At 43.7% G+C, this 19,481-nt stretch overlaps 3 protein-coding genes across 5 annotated transcripts; 2 read left to right on the top strand and 1 right to left on the bottom strand.

Moving 5' to 3' along the window:
* The first annotated feature begins 2,570 nt into the window (after nucleotides 1–2,570).
* Nucleotides 2,571–7,667, top strand: LOC127300113 (protein NUCLEAR FUSION DEFECTIVE 4-like). The gene is given in 4 exon segments (XM_051330190.2): nucleotides 2,571–3,256; nucleotides 5,949–6,829; nucleotides 6,929–7,394; nucleotides 7,396–7,667. Coding segments are annotated over 4 exon segments (1,842 nt in total). The 5' UTR covers nucleotides 2,571–2,881; the 3' UTR covers nucleotides 7,516–7,667.
* Nucleotides 7,668–8,790: 1,123 nt separating this feature from the next.
* Nucleotides 8,791–9,949, bottom strand: LOC127300118 (uncharacterized). The gene is made up of 3 exons (XM_051330197.1): nucleotides 9,826–9,949; nucleotides 9,623–9,739; nucleotides 8,791–9,237 (listed from the first exon to the last, which is right to left on the bottom strand). The coding sequence occupies exons 2-3, from the start codon at nucleotides 9,711–9,713 to the stop codon at nucleotides 9,110–9,112; spliced, it is 219 nt and encodes a 72-aa protein (XP_051186157.1). The 5' UTR covers nucleotides 9,714–9,739; nucleotides 9,826–9,949; the 3' UTR covers nucleotides 8,791–9,109.
* A 79-nt stretch (nucleotides 9,950–10,028) lies between these two features.
* On the top strand, nucleotides 10,029–14,679 carry LOC127300114 (protein DETOXIFICATION 44, chloroplastic). 3 transcript variants are annotated; one of them, XM_051330192.2, is made up of 12 exons: nucleotides 10,029–10,412; nucleotides 11,659–11,805; nucleotides 11,911–12,047; nucleotides 12,437–12,572; nucleotides 12,726–12,822; nucleotides 12,944–13,044; nucleotides 13,247–13,410; nucleotides 13,490–13,561; nucleotides 13,635–13,751; nucleotides 13,848–13,943; nucleotides 14,044–14,165; nucleotides 14,250–14,679. In XM_051330192.2, exons 1-12 carry the CDS (start codon nucleotides 10,049–10,051, stop codon nucleotides 14,314–14,316), a joined length of 1,620 nt encoding a protein of 539 aa, XP_051186152.1. In that variant the 5' UTR covers nucleotides 10,029–10,048; the 3' UTR covers nucleotides 14,317–14,679. The 3 variants fall into 3 exon arrangements, with proteins under 3 accessions (XP_051186152.1, XP_051186151.1, XP_051186153.1); XM_051330191.2 differs by having other exon boundaries at nucleotides 11,890–12,047; XM_051330193.2 differs by lacking the exon at nucleotides 10,029–10,412 and having other exon boundaries at nucleotides 11,670–11,805; nucleotides 11,903–12,047.
* The last annotated feature ends 4,802 nt before the right edge of the window (nucleotides 14,680–19,481 follow it).

Below are 19,481 nucleotides of genomic sequence, written 5' to 3'. Positions count from 1 at the left end.
GATCGGAAGCGCGCATTATTTCGCATCTTCCATAAACCCCATAGAACCACCACAATACCCACCAACACCACATGTTTATCTTTCTTTCTAAATTTAAGCAGCCAACTGCCAAACAAATGTTAAATTGAAGTCGGCCTATTTTTAAACCCAAAAGCATAGCATGCAACATTCCATATGTACCGCGCCAAAGGACATGAAAATAATAGTTGGGAAATAGTTTCGTTCTCACTACACTGACATAACCAATCACTTTTCCAGCCTCTGCGATGCAAAATATTTTTTCTCAAAATACTCCTCTTGACTACCAGCCAAAGGAGGAAATCCAAAGGATCTCCATTTTAGAGCTCTATAGACAGATCGAACCGAGAACCCTTGAGGGTCAAGTTTTTATTTAATTGTATCATTCTCATCATAGAGAGCTACACCAACACACTTTGCAATGAGTGATTCCCACATCTGCAGCACATTGTCTGTGATAGTTCGTTGGAATTTCAAATTACTCAATCCCTAACAGTTATCCCTTTATTTTCACAAATATCATAGCAATTTCTATATTTAATCTCAAAGGGCTCATCACCAATCCAGTGATCTTCCCAGAAACCGTGTTCTTTTGCCATTTCTGACCACTCGAGTGCAAAAGGAATAGAAAAGGTCACGAACTTTTAGCAAGCCATGCCAAAACCAAGATTCGCATGTTTTTACTGTAATCCCAGACATTGTTTTATTCCTCGGATTTATTGTAAAGAACTTTTTGCCATAATATTCTAGATCCATTTACATAGACGATCTATATTCATGCAACCCAAAGCTTTAACACCTAAGCCCCCAAACTCAACTGGCGAACAAACGGTAGCCCAATTAACTAGATGATACTTTTGATCCCTTGATCCTCGCTCCAAAGCAGACGAGCAACAAAGAAATAAATCAATTTTTTTTCTTCACCCCCTTAGGCAAAGGAAAAAAATACATCATGTATAAGGGAGTATTATTTAGACTACATTGAATTAGGATCAGTCGCCCCTCAATAAGCATCAATTTTTCTTGCCAGCAGTTAAGCTTACCTTCCATAGATTCCTCAGCTTTACCCCAAGATTTGTTGGAATTCCTAGATACTTCATTGGTAGGATACACTAAGCGCAGGAGAAGATCAAACTATACTTGTCCTTCTTGGTAACTGTATCCCCAAAACAATATAGTTAACTCTTATCATAATTGATCTTAAGACCAGATATCTGTTTAAAAATACATAGCAGAAATTTCAAAATTTGAGCACTTTGGATATCGTCCTCAATAAAGAAGATAGTGTCGTCTGCTAATTGGAGCAGCACTAAACCTCCCTCCACCAAGTGAGACACCAAGCCTTTAATTAAACCAAAAAAAATTACCCTCTCCATTATCACAGCTAATCTATCAGCAGCCAAATGAAATAACAAGGGTGACAGAGGATCCCCTTGTCGTAATTAAACCTTGGTAAGTAGGGAAATAAGGTCTAATGCAGTTATTTACTTTGATCCCAACATTTCCCCTACCACAGTTTTCATAATTAAATCACAGAACTTGTCTGGAAATCCTTTTAGTTTCAACATCTTATAAACAAAAGGCCATTTAATCTTATTGTATGCCTTTTCAAAGTCAACTTTGAACATAATATCCAATGTTTTTCCACTATGAAGATAATTCATGGTTTCATGTAAAATCAAAACCCCTTCCATGATACTGGACTTATCCCGTTTAAATTATTGGGTAATCTGGTTTAAATTATGGGATAGTACACTGTATGCTATATATCAACCATCCACGGCAGTGCACATGAACGTGCGCGCATGACGAGAGACGAGTCCAGATCAACGGAGGAGAGTTGCAGGGTGGCGCCGCCGCCAGTGTACACATACGATGCACACCCGTCGCATGCATGATTTAGTACTATTCCTCCGTCCCAAAATATAAGACGTCTAAGGATTTATTAAAAATTAACATTTTCCCAGTTTAACCAAGTTTAGACACAAAAATATGAAGAATTACAATATTAAATTAATATCAATAGATTCACCACAGATTATATTTTCTTAATGTTTTTACTTAATATTATAGATGTAGATATATTTTTCTAAATATTTAATCAAAAGTTAGTAAGATTTGACTTTTGACTAATCCTTAGACGACTTGCATTTTGAAACGGAGGGAGTAGCATGTAACCCAACCGAAATGTCGCTCTTGATTAATTATGAGTTTGTCTGTAGGAGTATAATACTCACCGCAGCCACAAGGTTTCAATCATCCAGGACCAACAAATTACATACGACGATCAGCGGCCAGCGAGAGCCGAGATGGAGCCACATGCACCGAGATGGGTCCAAATCGACGGAGGAGAGCCGCCGTACCGGTGGTGGCGGCCGCCGGTTAATTTACACATAGTATACGCGCCGCCCCTGTTTCTCTTCTGGCTCGATCGTCTATATATGCATGATTAGGAGTACTAGATACCAGTAAGCCAACGAAATTCTTAATTACTGATTTGTCCATGGTCGTCCGTGAGCAGCCGGACCAGAGCACTGATTCACGTACTAGTACGATTGCACATGCTTACGACGTACGTACACACACAGAGGCGAAACAAAAGGTGAGACAAAATCGTCACTTTTCGGAGCGATGGATCATCATCTGACCATTGATTAAGATAGCAGCCTAGCTAAGGCAGACCATCGAGGGATAGCAGTCGTCCTCCTGCGCAGGTATATATAGACAGAGGGGAATTCGGACAGAGAGGAGGAGGGAAAAATAAGGAAGGAAGGAGGAAGAAGCTACGCATATCCTCCTGTCCTGTCCTCTCCGTGGGCAGGTGCCGGCGAGGGGGGGAGGCGGCCGGGGAAGAAATCCATCAATGGACACAGGCAGCTTCGGCGGCAGTCGTCGTAGCAACAACGTCCATGGCGTGGACGGCGAGTGGCGGCGTTGGGCGGTGCTGGTGGCGACGGTGTGGGTGCAGGCGCTGACGGGGACCAACTTCGACTTCTCGGCCTACTCTTCGGCGCTCAAGGCGTCCATGGGGGTCTCCCAGCAGTCGCTCAACTACCTCGCCACCGCCTCCGACCTGGGCAAGGCCTTCGGCTGGTCGTCCGGGCTGGCCCTCATGTACATGCCCCTCCCGGCCGTGCTCCTCCTCTCCGCCGCGCTCGGCCTCGCCTCCTACGCGCTCCAGTACTGCATCCTCCTGCCCCCTTCCTCCACGCTCGCCGCCGGCATCCCATACCCAGCCGTACGTACTCCTCTTCTAATCTCCGGCCATCTTCCGTGCATTAATTAATTACACATAGTACGTGTTCTTCAATATTTTCTTCACTGATTTGTCATGCATACGTATGGTCACGATAGCTTAGCTTAGCTAGCTAGCTATCTGCTTGATTTTGGAATCCGTCCTGGATGCTGGATCGCCACCCGCATCGCTGTCGCGAAGTGTTCTTCCGTCATCGTCGTTAATTACACGTAGCCGTCGTCCGTTCCAGTACCGATCGTCCGATCGACGGGACTGCCGTAGCTACCAGTGCATCGTCGTCTACGGACGACGGCGACCGTGATATTTCTATCGCGCGATGCGACGAGACACATCGACTCATGGACCGATGGATTGCTTGGTAGCAGAGGCAAGGGACGGTTGCTCCAAGCGGTTAGCTAGCTAAGCACGGCCACACGCACGTGACTGGAAGGTTGGAAGAATGTGGAGGGAAAGGCTGGCAAGTCAAGGGAGTGGCTGCCGTCGACCATCGCCTGGGGCCTCAGGTTTATTTTCAGGAGCTGCTAGCCTGTTCCTGCTAAATTTATTTCCCCATCCAAGTGTTGCTTTCCAGCGTCAAATCGTTTCCCAGGCAAACCCAGTCTTTGCTTACTCCAGTTGCTCGTCTTACCTTACCAGCAACCTGTGCCATGGGATTGTGTGGTTGGTAACTTGATTATTACCACTTCACTGTCATTCATACACTTGTGCTGAATTTCGTGGCGAGCGAGCTAACCCTCTGGAGTGCTAACTAGAGCTCATCTAGATAAAAGAAAAAAACAAGAAACTAGTTGGCCTTCACCATCCAGCACAAGTGCAACATGCCAGAAGCTATGCTATCAGCTTGCTCTTCTTTTACTTCTATATTTTTCCTATTACTCTTCCTTTCACATGGATGGAGAAAGGGGGAGTAAAAAAGGAAACAAAAGCATGAATTCCTCCTCACTTTTCTACTTGCCGGATAGAACAATATATATCATCACCCATGCTGAGCATGTCAGTCATGCTCCTTCCGTTCCACTTTATTTTGCAGCTTACAATTCCATGCATTCTCTTCACATCCTACCTGCCAGCACACCTTGCTCTCTGGTGTGCACATTAGCCACCTGCCATTCTTCTACACCGTTAATCTCACCTAAATTAAATTAAATACAGTACATTGTACAGTTGTACTGCAGTGGCATCACAACGTATACATCTTGAGAGTGCCCTGATATTAATGCTTCAAAATAATTGATCACGGAATGATTCGTCCACCTGCTTCGCACCGCAGTACGCACTACGCAGGTATAGCATCCAGATTCTCTTAAGGCAATAAAAAAACAAAGCTATATCCGCAAAGAGAAGGACCTGCCGACCTGCCAGTCACCGCAAAAACATGGCACCTGGAAATCCCAGAACGATACCTGAAGATCACACACGCCTGCTGCGTTGCACCCTCAGAACAACACCATCCAGCATAAGTGCAGCATGCATCATGCATGCCTCAACAACCAGATGATACCAGCTTCATCTTCTTTTAAGTCTATTTCATTTTCCTATTCCTCTTCCTTCCCAAAGGATGGAGAAAGGGCAAGTCAAAAGGAAAAGAAAAGAAAAGAAAAGTCCCCTCACTTTTCTAACGGCCGGATAGAAACAATATATATCACCCATGCTGAGCATGACAGTCGTGCTCCTTCTGTTCCACTTTCTGCCGCAACATAGTTTCATGCCTTCTCCTCTCTTCCTACCTACCAGCATGTGACATGAGCCACCTGCCCTTCTTCTACACGGTGTAGACTACACCATAATCCCACCTAAATTAAATCAAATACATACATACTGCAGGCATCAAGACAGTCCCGTGATGTTAATGCTTCAAAATAATTGATCACAGAATGGTTCGTCCACCGGCTTTGCCACCATGCACGGCACTAAACACGCATCCAGATTCCCAGAAAGCAACAACAAAAAGGCAATATCTGTAAAGAAAAGGACCCGAAGCTGCAAAACATCGCAACCACACCGCCCAGATCGTTACCTGGAGATCACCGCAGGATCACACACGCTTGCTGCATTGCACCCATGGAACAGCATCATCTGTACCTGCTGCTGCTTTCGCACCTGCTCCCATTTACCAGATCCAGCAAGGAGAATTAACATATGAAACACAGAGCATTAGCATCACGAATTGATAACAACTTGGAATTATTTCCCTGCTACTATGCAACTGAGTGCCAGAGGCATCTGTACTCTCTCTGAGAGTTTACCTGAGATATTAACTTAACCATTTTCCCTCTTCTTATAATGCAATACGGGAGCTCCCCGCCCTTTGACGAGGTTCCGTAAAAAAAAAAGAGTTTACCTGGGCGACTTGATTGCTTTAATTCACAAGTCATTGCTGCACAGTTAAGTTCTTGCAAAAAATTATATATTCTCAGCTGTCCACTTCCAGACACAATATAAATCACCACAAGTCAGTCTGTTGCACAGATGCAATGCATGTTACATACTCCCTCCAATCCATAATAAGTGCCGGTGGAGTTGTACTAAACCATTGAAACTTATTATGGGTAGGAGGGAGTATAATATTCCCAGTAAATAAGCAAAGCACCTAGAGGGATGTACCGATGATAAATTGTTGGACTGAATTAATCAAATGATCGAGTAATTCTGATTTCTGTTGCATCCATCGCAGGTGTTCTTGGTCTGCCTGGTAGCAGGGTGCAGCATCTGCTGGTTCAACACGGTCTGCTTTGTGATCTGCATACGCAGCTTCTCAGCGAGCAACCGCCCACTGGCGCTCTCACTATCCATAAGCTTCAACGGGCTCAGCGCTGCCTTCTACACCCTCTTCGCCAACACCTTCTCCCCTTACTCCCCGTCTGTCTACCTCCTCCTCAATGCCATCCTTCCCCTAGTCGTCTCCATTGTTGCGCTCCCAGCCATCCTCCTCTGCCACCCGCATGATCGCAACAGCGTCCGCACCACGTCAACGCATGATAGGCGTGTCTTCCTCGGTTTCTACATCATAGCATTCGTCACCGGCATATATTTAGTCATCTTCGGATCTGTCACCACAACCAGTTCCGCTGCACGGGTCGTCCTCATGGGCGCCTTGGCCCTCCTCGCCCTTCCAATCATCATGCCTGCAGCCTCCAGCTGCTCTACTGTGGCCACACATGGTCCTGACCCTGCATTGCCACTCAGCAATGACGACCCGCAAAAGCCACTACTGCTCGACATTGATCACCAGAAGGAGATAGACAGCAGCATGACGCAGAAATCAGTGGAGTGGCAGTTCGAGGGCTGTTGCTGCGGGACGATACTGGAGAAGGGCCGTGTGCTGGTTCTTGGTGAGGAGCATAGTGCAAAGAAGCTCATTCGGCATGTGGATTTCTGGCTCTACTACATAGCCTACTTCTGTGGTGCCACTGTTGGGCTAGTGTACAGCAACAACTTGGGGCAGATTGCACAGTCATTAAACCTACAGCCGCGGCTGACCATGCTTCTTGCCATTTACTCCTCCTGCTCCTTCTTTGGTCGCCTCCTCTCTGCACTCCCCGACTTCCTTCACGGGTATGTCTGTCTTACACTCTTTACACATTTACAGTGATACAAATACCTCAACTCTCATCAACTGGCCTCCTAGCTAACTATACTATGTATGCAATGCAGGAAGGTGTCATTTGCTCGGACAGGATGGCTTGCAGCTGCGTTGGTGCCCATGCCAGCGGCTTTTTTCTTAATGTGGAAATTTCACGATGAAAACACTCTGATAGCAGGAACGGCGTTAATTGGCCTGAGCTCGGGCTTCATCTTCGCTGCGGCAGTGTCAGTGACATCCGAACTCTTTGGACCAAAAAGCATTGGCGTGAACCACAACATCCTCATCACCAATATCCCTCTTGGCTCACTCCTCTATGGCCAGATTGCGGCCTTGGTATATGATGCAAATGGCACAAGTAATACAGTACTGGACAACCTCAATGGCACAGTTGACACCATGATAATGTGCATGGGCGCAAAGTGCTACTCGAACACATTCTTTGTGTGGGGTTGCATCACATTACTGGGCTTGGCATCAAGCATAGCCTTATTCTTGAGAACAAGACTTGCTTACGCTACTGCTGATGTTCAGTCTAGATGTAAGCACCATAGCCAAGTTTCGAGTTGAAAAGGAACTCCTTGATCTGTTCCTCTCTGCTCTGAAATCATGGCTATGTTGTACAAGTTTTGGTTCAGTTCTAGGTGGACTGGGTTAGATGCAACACATGTAATTACTACATTACGAGATTCAACAAAGTGGGCAGCAAATTATCAGATTAGCAGCCCTACGTAAAAAGTAAAACCATTGTTCTGTTTACAAGGCACTGATGTTAACTTGAAGGCCCAAGAAAGTTGCATTAGCTTACAACTGACTGTTTCTGGCCTCACATGAACTCATCTATTTCTCCATGCTTACTATTTTAAGAATGGCGGAGTTCTGAAATTGGATCCGTCTAAAATGTTAGGCCTGTGCGTAAATTATACATATGTAAGTAGCTTCTTTTAGTTTTTACCTACGTGACACGGCAAACAAGACAAAAAATACAGTAAAAAGTGAGAAATAAACTTCTAGAATCTGAATGGACAGCTAGGAAACCCAAGAATATCTTCAGTCGCAAAAATTCATACTTCAGTAGCAACAACCCCCCGAACAGACAGTAATAGCTCAAATAACGAAAGATTGGTTTGACCTCTCCAAGTGTATAATTCTTTGTTATATTGATAAAAAGGTAGAAGGTACGGAATTTAACTGACATCCAAAATGGATGCACGATTGCACATGCGCCGAAACAGAAAAACGGATCCTTATAAGGAAGAATGCATACTGATTGAATATGGGCATACTCTTTTAGAACATTGCTAGAAGACGCCATACAGCAATCTCAGAGAGACATGGTACATGTTTTGACAGATGCAAAAATGTCATATTCCATAGTACCTTGTTCAATTGACTATGCTACAAGCGAAGGATATGGGAATGCAATTACTTGGAAGGAGGACCAATTATTGTAGCTTCTATCTTGTTCCTATCGTTTCTCTTTTTCATCACACTTGTGCCATGGATTCAAGGCTTCTCTCATACTTACTACATACTGGATCAAGAGGGATGTTAACTTGAAGGCCCGAGGAGGTTGCACTACCTGACTACTGAATACTGATTGCTTGTTTCTGACCTCACGTAAAATCATCTATTTTCTCTATGTTTACTGCTTTAGGTATGGCAGAGTTCTAAAATCAGATATAACTAAAATGTTAGGCTTGTGCCCTAAATAAGGAAAAAGATAAGTAGCTTCTTTTAGTATTTTACATTTTTTCCTCATGACACAGCAAAGTAGATAAATAAAATCTTAACAATACAAAATGAGAAATAAACTTCTAGAATCTGAATGAGTTGGGCAGCTGGGCAACCCAAGAATATCTTTAAAAGGTTTCATACTTCAGTAGCAGCAATCCATGGCTCAAGAACGAAAGAAAGATAGGTTTGACCTCTCTGAGTTTAAAATTATTTGTTATATTGCTAAAGATAGCAGTTATGGAACTTGACTGACACCCAAAATGGATGCATATGACATATGTGTCAAAAAAGAAAAAAGAATCCTCGTAGGGAAGAAGACACATGGATCCATAAGGGCAATCTCTTTTAGAAAATAGCTGAAAGCTGCCAACCAGCAATCCCAGAGATAAAGGGTACATGTTTCGACAACTGCAAAAAATGCTGCATTCCATATTGCCTCGTTCAAGCGACTACAGTACAGCTGAAGGATGGGAGTGCAATTACTTGAAAGGAGGACCGATAATAGCTTGTGCCTATCATTTCTCTTTTTCATCACCCTTTTCATCACGCTTGTGCCATGGATTCAAGGCTTCTCTCATAGCTTGTGCTTCTGGACTGCTTTCCCAAGCTCTTTTTTCCGACTCCAGCATCGTTACCTGCTCATCTGTAGTAAGCAGAAAGCATCATTGCCATTGTTATGCACCAAAGAAACCAAAGGAACTTGACAAGATTAAAGGCACAGTGCAATTTAAATTTCCTTGGGCACCTAACAGTAGAAGTTTATATTTTCAATGATGGAAGATGGTCCTGACCAGTCGAGTTCAATTACTCGATGAGGGAAATTTGGGAGCATTGCCAATTTGGCAAATCATCTCCACAGGCTCAACGGGTTTCGCTGTAACAACTGACCCGCAATTAAAACCAGAGCTAGTTGTAAATTTTGGTAGAGACTTAACATGTGTACAGATGAAAGACAGTACATCTACACTGACGATTTCAACCAGCTAATTCCAAGGGGAGGATGGTGAATGGAGGAGGGAGGGACGCACAGAATCCGGTGTGGATCATGAACAGCTCCATGCAGGCGCCTATGGCCGCGCCGCCGGCGGCGATCTTCAGGTACCACCCCGCGAACCTCATGCCGCGCCGCTGGCTACAACTACAAGCTGCTCCATCCAAAAAGCCCAATCAGTTACACGGATCTTTTTGCGGGTAAATTATACGGAAATTGAGGGAGAGAGAGAACCGTTACCTGCAACGTGTCAGAAGCAGCGGTCGCCGGAGAGAGGAGGCGGCGGCGGCGGCGGCGGCAGATCGTGGTCGTGGCACAAGCTGCCCGGCCGAGCCAAGGTCGGAGAAGATGAAGTGGGTTGTTACGGCCCAAGCCCAAGGCCCAACAAAAACGGCATTTCTCGTCCACTGAACCGCTCCTCACGTGCCACGGCTTCCACCCACACGCTCGGCTCGCGGCGCCGATGAGGGCCGTCGCCGCCGCCGCCGCCGTGCTTACCCTGGCCCCTTACCCGAGTCCGAAACATGTCTCCACCATGCCTTCCGGCCGCCTCCGCCGGCGCCGTACTGCTACCGCTCGTCAGTGGCGCACTCCACGATGCCGCGGGAAGCCGACAGTCGATGGCGCGGCCGAGGACGACGAGGACGCTTCTCGGGAGCCAGAGGCTGAGAGGGAGGAGGATGTAGTTTCCGGGCGCGGGGTGCTGGGGTGGCTCAGGCTAGATGGGGTTGGAATGGGCATCCTGAGCATCGCCGCGCCCGCTGTGCTCGCGCTCGCCGCCGACCCCATCGCCGCGCTCGTCGACACCGCCTTCGTCGGACATCTAGGTAATAAAGCCTTCGTCGGATTCATCTCTTGCATTATCTAGACAAAGTCTTGCTCACTCTGGGTGTCTCTGGATCCTGGGCTGACAGTAAGTAACAACATCCACAACCAAGATATGCTAACAAAAGTAACATCATTCATAACGTTGTATGGCTGTGAGCCAGCGACCATTTTTTTTTTTTTTTTGCAAATGGCTGTAGCTTTGCCTAAATACAGTAACAAATAAAGTGGAGAACATACTAATTACAAATGATGTCAGGAGGGGTGTGGTGACCAACCATGCAAGATTACCCATTGTGTTGTGATACTTAATCATGTGTGCAGACTTGTACTGATGGTCAGATCATATTGACGGTGCCTGGGCTGAAATGAAAAATAGTTCAGTAGATAATAGTAGTGTTTGTATATTGGTACTCTATACAAATGATTCGGAAGCACCAAATGATTCTTTTTACCAAACATATTGGCATAACCAATGAACGAAGATTAGAAACAAAAACTCAATAGTGAGATGATGAGCTTCAAGGTCACAGCAAGTGCAGCAAAAAAATGAACGTCAGGTGAGATGGGCATTGAGTGAGAGCGCAGGCGCAACTTCTTCACGGCCACCTACAATGGCCACGGTAATAGGCCTGCGATGGCCTTAACAAATTGCCACCTTTTGGAATTCCTCTTTGATTAGAAATTGAGAGGGAGTAAAATACCTTGCCTACTAACAATTTTGCATGTCAGTAAGGAAAGTTGAAATATGTGAGATGTGATGGGTTTGATTAAGGGTAAACAATTGTTAGTATGAACTGATGTGAGATTTATAGTATAAACAATTGTTTTCAACAGAAAGTATTTATAGGGTAAACAATTGTTAGTATGAACTGATGTGAGATTTATACTATAAATTGATGACTTTCTGTTAGTTTGATTAAGGGTAAACAATTGTTAGTATGAACTGATGTGAGAAAGTTGAAAGATGTCAGATGTGATGGTCTATTGATGACTTTCTGTTACCAAGTGAGAGCGGAAGAAACTTAGTTGGTCACATAAGAGAACAAATGGTTACATAGGTGTAGGAAAGTGCAGAGAATTTCAGTGGTGGGCGGTTATAGAATTTTTATGGTAATATAAGTGTGTGCCACAAACTTCAGGTCCAAATTTTGTAGAAGAGTATTCACAAAATTCTTATTTTTATTTATTTAAATTTTGAACTGCAACCGTTGTTTATCTCTTAATTAAATTGTACTCTATCATCAGGCTCGGCTGAACTTGCTGCTGTTGGTGTATCGATTTCGGTCTTTAATTTGGTGTCGAAGTTGTTTAATGTTCCACTGCTTAATGTGACAACATCCTTTGTTGCTGAGCAGCAGGCAATCGATGTTGATTATGGAGGACCAGGGAAAAGTAAGCTAATCAAAACCTTAAAGATTTATGAAATGGCCTCCATGTTTGTATTACACTAATTAGTGTTTAGTTCTCACTTAAAAGATGAATTTCGAAGATTTTCAGATAAGTTGGCTGGACAAAGGAAGTCTCTTCCAGCGGTTACAACATCATTGGCTCTAGCTGCTGGTATTGGGTTGATGGAAACCGTGGCACTTGTTTTTGGATCTGGGACACTGATGGACATTATCGGTATACCCATGGTATGGAGGGCTAGCTTATTGTCACGCCTAAACATATTGTATCTGCTTTTTGGCACAGTTAGTTAGGAGTACGTATTTAACTGGTAATGTTCAATTAAATGCCTTTTATGTTGCTGAGAAAATGGACCAACTTAGGATAAAACTCAAACAATTATACTGGAAGCGTAAGCATTGGTATGATCAGAATTTGGTTTTTACCTGTGTTTTCTCATCTGTGAAAGGAACTGTAATCAGAGTTATTACTTTATAGTATGAACTGAATAGGGTAAATAGCAACTGAAACGCAAACTCTGCTTCAGTTTAGTCATTTAGACCCAATTATTTAATTATGTATTGTTCTTATATCAACATAACTCTTGAATACAAGTTGTTCTTTGTTACCTAAACAGGATTCTCCAGTGCGAATACCAGCAGAGCAATTTCTTACTTTTAGGGCATATGGTGCTCCACCTATCATAGTAGCACTTGCAGCACAGGGTGCATTTCGTGGGTTGATGGATACAAAGACTCCTTTGTATGCTATTGGTAAGATTTAGTAAACAATTGGCTAAACGGAATAAATGTCAGGCAGTTTCTTGCCTTTTACAGTTCTGAGTATCTGTAAGAATCAAGTTCCAGGAACACATGCCCTGCACCTGCATGTGTTTGCCATTTTTGACATGTATGTTATGCATGCAGGTGTAGGTAACCTAGTAAATGCAATACTTGATGCCATACTTGTTTTTCCGCTTGGTCTAGGAGTAAGAGGTGCTGCCCTGGCAACTGTCACCTCTGAGTATGTTAAAGCCACCATGAGAATCTAATGTACTTTCCTCATTGATGTCTTGTAGTTTCTCCTCTTAGTTATGTTCATCCATGGTCTCTAATTCTCTGCGAAAATATTTCCCTGTTAACAGGTACTTGATAGCTTGCATCCTACTCTGGAAGTTGAATAGAAAAGTAGTACTCTTCTCAGGAAACATCATTGGTGGGGGAGTACTCCGATATCTGAAATCAGGTTCATGAATATTCCTATTCTTCGTTCCATTTTCCAAAGACTTAAAAGTATTAGTTTTGACATTTGATATCCTGTGATGAGACTTCACGAGTAATTCTTCGTTTAAATAATCCAAATTGCTGATCACCACTTCACATCGATATGGTATCCGATATTTCTGCGGGGACATATAGTATCCAGTTTAAATTGAATTGCTCTGCAGGTGGATTGCTGATTGGTAGAACTGTCGCAGTACTCCTCACCATGACACTGTCAACATTCCTCGTTGCAAGGGAAGGACCTGTTCCAATGGCTGGTCATCAGTTATGCTTGCAAGTATGGTTAACAATCTCTCTACTCAATGATGCACTAGCTCTTGCTGGACAGGTCTGTACATTTATACAACATGGCATTTGATTTCTATCATGTTGCTTTCAAATGTCAAAGCATCTGTAAATCAATGCAGGCTCTACTTGCAACTGAATATACGAAAAGGAATTACAAGCAGGCCCGCATGGTTCTATACAGAGTTCTGCAGGTAAATGGTACTGATGTTCTCTTCTTCCTTGCCGTGAGGCGCAAGATGTATGTTCATGTATTCTGCTATGCAGATTGGAGGTGTGAGTGGTATGGCATTGGCTGTGATCCTATACTTTGGATTTGGGTCTTTCTCCTTGCTGTTCACTGATGATCCAGCGGTTCTGAACATTGCCAAATCCGGAGTCTGGGTAATGTGAAATTAAGAACTACTGAAATAAACATTCAAAGTCAGCACTAAAAGCTTGGTACCATGATACTCACTGCGCTGATATGAAACCTTGCAGTTTGTCGCCATTTCTCAGCCAATAAATGCTATTGCTTTTGTGGTCGATGGGCTGTACTACGGTGTATCGGACTTCGCATATGCCGCGTACTCCATGGTCCGGATATGTGTTTCCACTATATTTCCATCTTGCCATCATTAATTAATGTACCTCAATGCTAACATGCTGACAAGTTTTTGGCATCTGCATTGCTCAGTTCTTCGCAGGAGCAGTCTCATCTGCATTCCTACTTGTGGTCGCTCCTGAGTTCGGCCTCGGGGGCGTCTGGGCTGGTCTCGTTCTTTTCATGAGTTTGCGGGCAGTTGCGGGGTTGTGGAGGTAGTGTAGATTATCGAGGTTTCCATTGTCCTTGTCATAGAGGTTGGAACAGGATAAACCTTGACGACTAATTTTCTGCTGCAGGTTAGGGAGCAAAGGTGGACCCTGGAATTTGATCTTCTCAGAGACTGAGTTACGCGACACAGTGTGACCCTAGATAGATTGATAAGAAGATGGAGACAGAAAATAACCATTGATTTTCTTGTACAGTCAAAATCAATTACATGTATATATAGATCTAGTGAAAGTTGCAAATTTATTTACTCGCTAGGCTTGTTGTCATGAAGGAGATAAATTGTGAATTCTCTGAAGTGTAGCTCTCGTGTAGACAGTGCCTAACCATAGAAGCATCCTATTATTTGGTTATAAGAGCTGTTGTAACTTGTAAGTGCTACAAAAAGTTGGTTTGGCGGTTCTGTATATCTTGTGCAAGAAATATATACAGTTTGCTACAGCCAACATGTACATGGGATATTGCAATTTCTGCTATGAAATGAAAGTGTTGTTGCTATTTTTTTTTTATACATTTTGTTCCTCCTGGCTCTTTTTATTAGTATTATATTTCATTTTCTTCATTGCAATCAGTACAGGGTTTTGGAGTTAATAGGCAAAGTCATAGTTTTCTCATGTGGAAATGCTTATATCCCAGTCTGAGTCATTACAACCATGAACAACTGAGAAAAACTGACCCACAACCCAACTCACTCTCAGCAAACAGCAAAGAAATCTAAGGCCTATGCATTGCAGCGGGGGAACAACTGAGAAAAACTGACCCACAACCCAACTCACTCTCAGCAAACAGCAAATAAATCTAAGGCCTATGCAGAACCCTAAACTCATCACCATCTCCCACCAGTTAGTGCATTCGTTCGCTTCCAGAGTTCTTGCCAGGTCTGCAGCAGAACCTGCTCTTGATTCATTGTGCATACCTCCAGCTGTAACATCTCAAATTTCAAATAAAAGAGAGAGAAGAATTCCAGAGATTCAAAATTTAGAACCAACAAAAACTTTCAAATGGCATATAGTGCCCTGCATAGGACTTGTGCATTTTGAGTGATATGCCATGATGATTGTTTTATTGTTTATGTGATGAACTCTAAAACCCTAAAGTGATCAAGTGAAGATCACCAAATCAAATAAGTCAAAAAGAGAAAGAAATCAAATATGAATAAAACCCTAAAAACCCTAACATATGGCATATGCCATTTTTGCAAAATTTGACCTTAGACCCATTTGATCTTCACCATTACTTGCAATATGATATTAAAGAGTTATTACAACTTTGGAAATCAAAGAAACACCATTTAAACCAAATTCAAAAATCAAAATATGCTCACATAGAATAATGGTCATTTTTTACAATTACAATCTGGTCACTACTTTGAGCCTCTATATTTCAAGGTTTCTAAACTAAACAAATCCCACTCTTTGCATGTCATCCAAGTACACAACAAGGTGAACAACTTTTGTAAAGAGCATCACACCAAATTCATCTTGGATCAAAAGTTAGAAGCAAGCAAAGAGGAGACTTTGAAACAATTGGAAGATCACCAATTTCAAACTTTGATCAAACCAGGCCACCTCCTGCTCACCACTTGACCTAGCCACGACCTCTTGACCCTATCCTACCTAGCCCATGCAAGGAGACACCATGGACACGACCAAAACATGGCTGGCCATGGCCATGCCGGCCACGTTCCACCTCGACGCGCCACCCCTCTCTCCCTGCATCTCCAGCCCACGCCACCTTGCCAAACGCGTCGCCCCCGATCGCCGGAGATCGCATGTACCCGCCGTTGAACGAAAGGACGACGCCATGACCCGGACGGAGCGCGCCCAGTACGCCCCAGGTACGCCGCCAACGGCATGGCGACGTCACCCGTGCACGGACGCGCGCGACACGGGCACGCGTCGACCGCCGTACCTCGCCGTACCCCGACCACCTCCGCGCGCCCTGGTACTCGTCTCGCCACGCGGAGCTCGCCGGACACGCTGCCGTCACCACCTAGCACCTACGGTCACCGGCGAGGACAAGACCGCCCGCCACGGCCGCGACAGTACGCGCACGGCCCCGACCACCGTACGCCTCGCATTAGCGCGCCATGGACGCTCATGGATTCACCGTACCGCCATAATCGTCGCTGCGTCACCACCTAGCTCTCTAGCTCGCCGGAGACGCCGCGCCCACGACGACCCGCACCCTGCCCCGCAGCACCCTCTCCCTCCTATAAATAGAGGCCTTCCCAGAGCAACCCCAGCACACCACCATGACCACCATTCTCCACCGCTTCTCCTCGCACCGCTAGCCACCTCAATCGTCGCCGGAGCAAGCTCAATCGAGCGATCGGAGCCGCGGAAGCCCTGGTGCAATCGCCGTCGACTGGAGCCTCCTCGAGCGACGCCACTGCTACAGGCTGCATCGCCGTCGTCCACAACGTCATCACGCACACTGCCAACCCTAGCTGGAGCCACGGTGAGCTCTCCGACCCCCTACCGCCGTCGTGCCAGTGACCCAATCTCGTCGGAAACGACGATGGCTCTGCGTCGTCTGATGTCGTTCTAATCCAACGCCCCACGTTAGTTCATACCGTTTCGGGTTTTAAGAGCCGCTGACATGCGGGTCCTACGCTGTCAGGCGGCCCACTCGCACTGGATGCATTGTTGGGCTGAGCAGGCCGTTAGTTTAAAAACCTGGCCCATTAGCGTTTCCCGCCGGCCCTTTTATTTAAATCTTGTTTAAATAATTTCAAACCAATTTCAATACTGGACCTGACTTTGAAATTACATAGAATCTGTTTGGCTTGGCCAAATTCAACAAACTTTATATTGTTGGAAAGCTAGTGAAAAGTTCTACAACATGCCACTGGTCTCACCTCAAGATCTGTTGTAGAAATAAAATGATAAAAAGAAGAAGGCAAGGACTTTTTCATATTCAAATAATTATTAAAAATCAACCAAAATAGATATTTAGTTAATTCCAACTCTAATAGCTCAAATTTAACTTACATTAATTGTTTCTGCAACAAAATGGTGTGGTCACTTTGGATGATCATGGCCTAGTTTAAATAATGGACAATATGACTAGTTTACTTTAGTGATATTGTCCAAAACTACTATGCAATTCATATGAAGTATTTTACTTCATTTAAATCTTGTCCCAAGTGAATTCATTTGATGTTTGAACCCCTGGTCCAAACACTCTTATATGAAATACTTGGAGATTTAAATCAGTTGTAGAATTATTAAATGGTATGCGGTGGTCTACCTCATTTAAATCATTTTCTCAAATGATAATAATGAATGGTTGACTTAGGTCAAGATGAATTCATGTATGATTGTTTGAGAAATTAAATCTTAAGAATATTTTAATGAGAGGAAATTATTTTCCTCAAGAACTAAATTGAAATTATTAATTACATATGTAATGAGAGGAAATTATTTTTCTTCAAAGAAAACAAATGCACCTAATTATGTTATGTGTGTGCTTAGCCTAGTTTGTGTGAAATAATGATGTGCTTAGTATAGCTCTTGAACTTGTTGAGTGATTATACCTCGTATTCAAATTTAGACGCTAGCATCGGAGAATACCAAGAGGAAGAAGGATTCTACCAAGAGGAGGAAGAAGAGAACCTTGAGAACTACCAAGGCAAGCTAATACTCTTGCAAAGTGCAAAGCCTCTTTGGGGCAAGGCACCATGATTCTTATCTTTCTTAAACACAAGCCTATCCCAAGTTTTTACCATACAAGTTTTACTTGTTTATTTCCAAGAGTACTGGGATAAGTTAACTTGGTCTAGGTGAATAAGATTACTAGAGTAGCAAAGTTAGTCTCAAGCTAGCCAAGCAAGATAGCACCCCTCATGATTAGTGCTAGTGCTAAATATTAAAACTTGACTACTCTAGATGGGAACATATGACCTGAATTGAATTTGAAACCTTGGAATGATGAGTCATTTCCATTGAATGATTTGAAGTTGAATATGAACAAGAGAAGATAGTGATTTTTGATATAAACCTGATATTGGTTTGAATGCGATACCTTTCCAATTTTGAGTACCCCCACAATACCTGATTATGGGTAGGGCTTAACTGGAAATTTATACATCTTAGTATGGGTTCCCTCTGAACACACATCATAGGGGTTATGCCGAGGCTGCCTCCGTTGTTGAGAAATGATGTGAATTGAGGTGAATTGTACGGCCAAGCCCTATGCAGTTCCCAGGTTGACAGTTGGTCTTCACTGGGAGGCCAAACTCATGGGGAGAGGTGCTCATACTAGGATTTGTAAGTGAAAGGTTATGGTTGATGATCCGCGTACTGTGTTACGATGATTCGGGGTAATCCCGACGGATGAAATCAAATGTTGTGGCACAAGTGTGCAACCTCTACAGAGTGTAAATCTATTCGAATAGCCGTGTCCACGGTTACGGACGGTTGGAAAGGCCATACAGTTTCCGGTGTCAAATTTTGAAAATATGGTGAAATGAATGGTGACTTGGTGACTTGTTGAACTATAAACAAATGTTGTGGGAATGACACTAATGTTCTCACTTGAGTTAGTTAGCACATGAATAAATCTTTTATTCAATACTTGTGAACTAAAACTGGCTTTATGCAAATTAAACTAGAGCCTAGCACCCCTTACTCAAGTTGTTAGCACTTACCTTAGTGTTAGTTTGCAAGTACTTAAAGTACTCATGGCTTTGTCTCTGGCTATTCGCTATTCAAATGGACAGAGTATGAAGATGAACAGAACTACCAAGGAGATGACCAGCAGGACGCCTACGACAACTAGGAGTTTTCTGACGTCAAGCGTTGGCCTGTGGACTAGAGAGTCCCTTTATCTTTACGCTTCCGCTATGAACTTGTGTTTGTTCGTTGATCGATAGATCAACTATTTGTGTAATATGGATCATGTGATTCAAGTTGTAAGACAATATGGCTTGTAATAAATGATGACTGTGATATTCGACTATTATGCCTCGCAACAACACTATTCCTGGGATTGCGATGAATGACATAATAGGCATCCGGACTTAAAAATCCGGGTGTTGACAAGTTGGTATCAGAGCCATTGTTTGACCTTAGAAAACCCTAGTTAGAATGGGCGTTCATAAAAACCTAACTTTGAAATCAAAATGAAGAGAATATTTATGAAAATTTACTCATACTCTTGTCTTTGAGGCTTTTTCGAACTTTGATGAATCATGCTCTTTCTTATTTGAAACTACTGAAAATTTTGCCACACTTGTTCACTCTCTAACTTACTCCTCCATTTCGCTTTCAGATGGAGCCAAATGAACCCATCAACGCCAA

This window comes from Lolium perenne, chromosome 5 (genome assembly GCF_019359855.2).
Source record: "Lolium perenne isolate Kyuss_39 chromosome 5, Kyuss_2.0, whole genome shotgun sequence".
NCBI lineage: Eukaryota > Viridiplantae > Streptophyta > Magnoliopsida > Poales > Poaceae > Lolium > Lolium perenne.
This window is presented reverse-complemented; position numbering and strand designations above follow the sequence as displayed.

Coding starts and splice junctions, on each gene's coding strand:
- LOC127300118 (XM_051330197.1), bottom strand. CDS start 9,713: ATGAGGTTCGCGGGGTGGTACCTGAAGATCGCCGCCGGCGGCGCGGCC. Junction 9,238..9,622: donor CATGATCCACACCGGATTCT/GTGCGTCCCTCC, acceptor TGCTTACTACAG/ATGAGCAGGTAACGATGCTG.
- LOC127300114 (XM_051330191.2), top strand. CDS start 10,049: ATGAGGGCCGTCGCCGCCGCCGCCGCCGTGCTTACCCTGGCCCCTTAC. Junction 12,048..12,436: donor ACATTATCGGTATACCCATG/GTATGGAGGGCT, acceptor TTACCTAAACAG/GATTCTCCAGTGCGAATACC. Junction 13,562..13,634: donor TTCTATACAGAGTTCTGCAG/GTAAATGGTACT, acceptor TCTGCTATGCAG/ATTGGAGGTGTGAGTGGTAT.